The sequence below is a fragment of the Ipomoea nil genome, unplaced genomic scaffold (genome assembly GCF_001879475.1).
Source record: "Ipomoea nil cultivar Tokyo-kokei standard unplaced genomic scaffold, Asagao_1.1 scaffold0317, whole genome shotgun sequence".
In the NCBI taxonomy this organism is placed as follows: domain Eukaryota; kingdom Viridiplantae; phylum Streptophyta; class Magnoliopsida; order Solanales; family Convolvulaceae; genus Ipomoea; species Ipomoea nil.
The window spans coordinates 3321959-3328778 of record NW_017616745.1 but is presented as its reverse complement, the minus strand read 5'-3'; the positions used below and the strand labels follow the sequence as shown (position 1 = coordinate 3328778).

The 6820-nt window shown below is 34.0% G+C and overlaps 1 protein-coding gene across 1 annotated transcript; it reads left to right on the top strand.

Annotated features, from left to right (window-relative positions):
- The first annotated feature begins 852 nt into the window (after positions 1-852).
- On the top strand, positions 853-6497 carry LOC109164693 (S-type anion channel SLAH4-like). Its single transcript, XM_019313234.1, has 3 exons — positions 853-1302; positions 4041-4445; positions 6170-6497. The coding sequence occupies exons 1-3, from the start codon at positions 853-855 to the stop codon at positions 6446-6448; spliced, it is 1134 nt and encodes a 377-aa protein (XP_019168779.1). The 3' UTR covers positions 6449-6497.
- Positions 6498-6820: the final 323 nt, after the last annotated feature.

Below are 6820 nucleotides of genomic sequence, written 5' to 3'. Positions count from 1 at the left end.
AACGGATAGGATACCATCCATTAAATTATTCACGAACTAATATATAACTGAATTATTTTGAATCATGGTGACTCAATGGCTCAGCAAATAGGACAAATGGAACCAAATGTCGGTGTCAGTACGGGCGCACAATGGATATGGGCATAATTCGATATGTTTGAAGTTCAAACTTTGATCTCTTTTTTTAAATACTGACTACGTACTGAACAATGAGCTCAATCCATGCAGGCTGAATTACTTTATACTATATATATTACTAGGTACATGTATTTTCTACTATCTGAACTTATGGCCGGTATTTATTTTTCTCGTACTCAAACTTGTCCTAAACCCGACCAGTTATAAACTATCTGAACCGGTCTTATTAGGGTTTAGGAGGATTAGGTATGAGAATTATACGATGTACACGTATTCCAATCTAGAAGTTATTAAGATAGGGAAATTACTATATGTATTCCCATTATGTACTCCTAAATTTTACTCCAACATTTAAAATAATGGTGTAGACACTTTTACAATGGCCCACATGAAGAAAATGACCTATCAGATCCCGCCACATCGGGGAGTAAATTTGATGAGTAAGATTTGGGAGTACATATAGTAAAATTCTTAAGATATAGTATTATTCTTTTGTCATTTCCTTGACCTTGACTAGTAGTTGACTCCTCCCTCCATCGTATGGACAAATTACTATTCTTCTTGAGCCTCTATAAATTCAAAGGATCGTGCATGCAACCCAATGAGCCAAAACGAAACATAAGAATACCAAGTATTCATCAACTTCAATTCGTCGCATCGAATCGTCCCAAAAAAAAATCGTCACCTATCATAATTGACAGACGATTCGACCAAATGGGCGACAAAATATCGGAATCCGCAATCAAGATTATCGTCACTGAAGACGACAAAGAAGAAACAGCGACGAAGCCTTCCATCTTGACAAACCTTCACGCAGGCTATTTCAGAATCAGCATCTCCCTTGGCGGCCAAGCAATTCTATGGAAAACCCTCACCGACCATTTCTACAAACCCCCCACCACCACCGCCGCCGCAAGTCCTCATTATCACATCTACCATAGTCTCACTTCAACCACGTTTATCCTTCTATGGTGCCTCACTCTCTGCACCCTCCTTCTGCTCTCATTCCTCTACGCTCTGAGGTGTTTTTTCCACTTCTCCTTGGTGAAAGCAGAGTTTTGTAACTATGTCGGCATCAACTACTTCTTTGCTCCCTGGGTTTCATGGCTGCTCTTGCTGCAATCCTTCCCATTTGCAGTCTTCAGAACAACCTCTTATTACCAGGTAATTTATGGCGACGATTTTGTATGCATGTTTTGATTATCTTGTGATTTTTGGGATTATATTTTGCCCATATTTCATGAAAATTTTGTAGTTGAGCAATCGTTATGCTATGGAACCGTGTTTACCATCTATGGTGAACACGGTCCCAACAATAACGACACCATTATCTTTTTCTCTTTTTTTTCTCTCTCTCTCTTAATTAACTGCGCGACTTTTCTTCTCCATTTTCACATTTCGCGGTTTCACTTCCTCTTCGCGCAAGCTTCTTCAACACTCATAAAATATGAATGTGTAGGCGTAGATTTATGAATGTACAGTTATGAAATTATAAATATTCTTTTATGAGATTATGAATTTTCTGTTATGAGATTATGAATTTACATAAAATTCATAATTACATAATTGTAAATTCATAATCTCATAACAGAAAATTCATAATTTAATAAATGTAAATTCATAATCTCATAACAGAAAATTCATAATCTCTGTTATGAGATTATGACAGAGATTATGAATTTTTTGTTATGAGATTATGAATTTACAGAAAATTCATAATTACATACTGTAAATTCATAATCTCATAACAGAAAATTCATATTTTAATAAATGTAAATTCATAATCTGAACATAAAATGCAAAACGCCATTAACAGTACATTAACTAAATTTTTTTTCCCTATAAAAATGGCGCCGTTTGGGCCCGTGTTCACCACGTTTCCAGGCATAATTTGCGGTGGTTGAGTGCATGGGCCCGGGTTGAAATTAAATATAATGAATAGAGGTAATAAGCATGCTAAGTGCACCACTTAAGATTGCATGGACTTTCTTGATTTGAAACGGCCATTTATGACAGATTAAGTAGTTTTTCACTTTATATGGTCTTTGCTGACTATGGTTACAAGACACTATTGAATATGAAGTAGTGATTGCGAGTTTCCTTCATCATTAAAGAAAAAAAAAAAGTAGATAAACAAAGAATCGCAACAAATGCCTAAGACTTTATGGTCAAGTAGTACCGATCTTTGACTTTTGGATACAATATTAAAAGTTTGATCATCTACCTGTGGTAGCAGTAGCATGTTAAATGGGAGAATTCTTCTGTGTACTACCAATTACTACCCAACTTTTGGGAGCTAGTATAGAATTTTTTGTTTTGTTTTCTTTGTTTATTTTTGTTTAATATTTCCAATTCTTGTGTGAATAAAATAAAAATTAAATTAAATATAAAAAATTAGATACTCATTACTACAAGATTATAATGTTAGGTGGGATTCTTCTGTCAACATGGCACCCAATTACAACTCTACATTTTAGAGCTAGTATATATTGACCCTTTTTTTCCTCATATTATCATCTATTGTGTGTGAATAAAATAAAAATAAATTACATATAAATAATTCGATACTCATTAATACAAGATTCTCACGTCAGGTCAAATTTTTTCACCAGCAAATCGCTGGTTACAAGTGTACCTTTTATAGCTAGCTACGCTAGTATTGAATTTTAATTTTGTTTTGCTTTTTCATATATATTGCTATTATTTCTTGCGTGTGAAGAAAATAAATAAAAAAAACAATTACGTCAATATAGTAAGATTCTAAATTGTATAAGTTCCAATTATAGAAGCATCTCTAATTGTCATAATTTTTTGTTGGTTTTTAGGAAGCTAAGTAGGAGATAGAGAAAAAGAAAATGAAAAAAATTATGACAATTAAAAAATATATATATGCAACAGTCAAAATTTCATAGTAGCCACCGGCTGACGCGCACATTGTTTACCATTTTTTTCTCCAGCAAAAACCAAAATCTTTGTAAAAGAATCAAACAAAGAAAAACCAAGAATCATATCCCCATTTGTGAAAAACCATGAAAAAAGTTTTTAACACTATATATCAAAAACCATCCCAAAACCTCTAAGCTATTTGAGGTGCCCTAAGTATATGCCAACCTATTACCCTAGCATATAGGTATTGATCACTTCAACTTTGATGAGTGTTGGGCAAGTGTTTTGAGCATTGGTGGATTGTGAATCAGATGTGTGTTTACAAATTTTACATGATTGATGGGCTATGTTGGATTTGAATTTCTAGGTTATACACACGCTCTTTCACCTAACCCCAACCCTCCGCGCGCGTACACACACACACACACACACACACACACACACACACACACACATATATATATATATATATATATATATATATATATATATATATATATTGTCAGTATCAAATAAGAACTAGTAGCCTTGTGAGAATGTGCAATCTAATCTCATATGTTCATCTAAAATGAGGAAAAAATGTGATGACACTTTTATAATTACGCTGGTGCCTTTCAAAACATTTGATAGTGCATACGCGGATAACTGACAGTTGACTCAATATTTATAATAGTGTGCTCACGTGTGTGCACTATTAGTAACGGTAAATCAATGTACTATCAAGCATTTCCAAATATATTGTAATAATTACGTAAATGTTACTATATTTTCCCTCATTTTTTATTAATTCCTAGTCAATGATCATCCTAGCTAGATGAATGACATTAATCCACAAGTTCTCACGAGCTAGCTACTATATACAATTCATAATTAGTTTTATTATGTTATAATAACATATGGCATGCATGCAATTGTGATTATTGTGGTGGCCGATGACATGTAAAATGAGACAGAAGAAGAAGAAGTAATCAACATTATATCATTGCCAAATTCATGACGAGGGTTTAGTTTTTCAGGTATTGTGGTGGTTGATGGCAATGCCGGTGGTGATTCTTGATCTGAAAATCTACGGCCAGTGGTTCACAACGGAGAAGCGGTTTCTGTCGATGGTGGCTAATCCGACGACTCAGATGTCTGTGATCGGGAACTTGACCGGCGCGTGGGCGGCGAGTCATATGGGTTGGAAAGAGAGTGCTGTCTGTATGTTTACCTTGGGCATATGTCACTACTTGGTGGTTTTCATTACCCTTTACCAGCGACTCTCCGGCGGCAACCGCATTCCGGCCACTCTCCGGCCGGTGTTCTTCTTGTTCGTCACCGCTCCCAGCATGGGTAGCCTGGCTTGGAGCTCCATTTCTGGCAACTTCGATATGCCTTCCAAAATGCTGTTTTTTCTCTCCATGTTCCTCTTCACATCTTTGGTAAGTTAAAACTTCAATAATACCATTAGGATTATTTTTTTTTTCCCACTTTTAACGTCTCGATTTTGTGAAATTTTCACTTACAATTTTCGGTTATTATTAAGGGTACGTTTGAAAATCTGAAAAATCATTTCTGAAAATTAATTTTTGGGTTTCCCATGTTTGGATAGAGGGAAAAAATGGAGCAAGTGCTGCAAGGGTCTAGTAGTGGAGCTCCTCTTATCCCGTTGTAAACGGGTCTTAACTCACCAAAAAAAAAAAAAAAAAAAAGATGAGAAAAATGGAAGTAAATGAAAAATATGTGTTATCAATAGAAAATAGAGGGGATTTGCTAGAAAATGAGGGGGAAGTCATTTCCCGTTTGTAGACTGCAGTAGTGGAGTAGCCAATCAGCGTCGGCCGCTGCCGCGACCCCCCCCCCCCCCCCCCCCCCCCTCCCCCACACCACAACCATCATTATATATTTTAAATATTTAAAATTAAAAGTAATTTTGCTCATTTTCCATAAAATAAACCAAACACACTAAGATAGTTTTCTTGAATGCAACCAAACACGGGAAAAATGTTTTTTGAAAAATGACTCATTTTCTAGAAAACATTTTACAAATGCTATTTTCCTGCTTTCCAAACACACCCTAATTTTTCATTGTCAATATTTATTTAAATTTAAATTTCTTATGACTTCTAATCTTTTTGGCAAATTTGTCAGCTAAATATCACTTAAAATCAACATGTAGTGTTTGGCTAGAAAGCTCACCAAAAGACTAATTAAAAGTAATAATAAACTCAAAGTCAAAATACTAATATATAGTATAAAAAAAAATGATAGTCAAAGATTATAGGTGAAAAACTCATCATAGAACAATTAATTCAAGTAATGTTTGGTTGAAAACTCGTCAAAAGGAGTTAAATAGTAAAAAGTTTCAAATCAATGGATAACTAGTGATAAAAAAAATTTAAAAAAAAAAATTGATAGTCAAAGATTACAAGTAAAAATGCCACAAAAGTCAACAGACTATATATATGTGATTATCGCCTTAATACTATTCATAATTTTTTTCTAGAGTTAATACCCAAAATGGTCCTTGACTATAGTGGTTTTTCCCAATTTCGTCCTAAACGACTTTTGTGACTCAATATAGTCCCAGACTTTTGTGTTTTGCTCAATTTAGTCCTCCGTTTGTTATTCCGTCAAATTGGTGTTAAATAAAGGGGCAATTCAATAATATCACTATTGATCTCTCTTTACTTTCAACCTGCGAAGTGAGAAATCCTTCTTTCTTGTACGAATTACACCCAGAATTACTCTCAAACCTATGAATCAAATTTTATATTCGCAGGTTTAGGAGTGATTCTGAGAGTAATTTGTAAAAAAAAAAGAGACTTTGCACTTCACATGTCTATTAGTAAAGAGATGACAATATTAAAATTATTGAATTGTCTATTTATTTAACAACAAATAGACGGAAAAACAAATGGGGGACTAAATTGAGCAAAAACACAAAAGTCTGGGACTAAATTAAGTAAAAATATAAAACTCTGAGACTACACTAATTCACCAAAGTTGTTTAGGACAAAATTGAGGACAATTTTGAGTACTAACTCTTTTTTTCTACTTTGGCCCGATGACTTTTGTAATTGACAATATTTTCACTCTGAGTTATTCTACTAAAGTATTAGTTTCTCGCTTTTACTCCATATTGTCGCAAACTCGGGACATGCAGGTTTGCAGGCCAACATTATTCAAGAAGTCGATGAGAAGATTCAACATAGCATGGTGGGCATATTCATTTCCACTCACATTCCTGGCGTTAGCTTCAGCACACTATGCTCGTCAAGTGAAATCCATGGCGGCCTCAGCCTTGATGCTTCTACTCTCTGCTCTCTCCATCATCGTCTTCGTCTGCATCTTGCTTTTCACAGCTCTCAATGCTAATAGCCTTTTGCGACGACACAATAATCATCCCTGCCTGCATTTTTCTAAGTACAACTTATCACTTTAATTTGTGTGTAACAAACTAAGTTAACACTTTTTTGTTTCAAGTTTCTTTTTTTTTTCTTTTTCTTCTTGCAAATAATAAAAATTGTGACGGGTTTAGTTAATTAATTAACTCGGGTGTTAGGGATCAATTAGTACATGGATATATATATATATATATATATATATATATATATATATATATATATATATATATATATATATATATATTGGTACTGATCAACAAATTTAAAATAAGACCATAAATTTAACTTTGCTAGTACCTGTAAGGTGTAGAGTTCAAATCTTACCTAGAATTTTTTTTAAAAACAAATGATGTATAGATTTGGCTTATTGTGGGCACTAGTGTATGGACTTGTCGTTTTGCATCAAAACG

What these genes read in the sequence shown, in the direction of transcription:
- LOC109164693 (XM_019313234.1), top strand. Translation starts at nt 853, where the DNA reads ATGGGCGACAAAATATCGGAATCCGCAATCAAGATTATCGTCACTGAA. An exon ending in GAACAACCTCTTATTACCAG is followed by an intron (nt 1,303 to 4,040) that starts GTAATTTATGGC and finishes TTAGTTTTTCAG; the next exon opens with GTATTGTGGTGGTTGATGGC. An exon ending in TGTTCCTCTTCACATCTTTG is followed by an intron (nt 4,446 to 6,169) that starts GTAAGTTAAAAC and finishes CGGGACATGCAG; the next exon opens with GTTTGCAGGCCAACATTATT.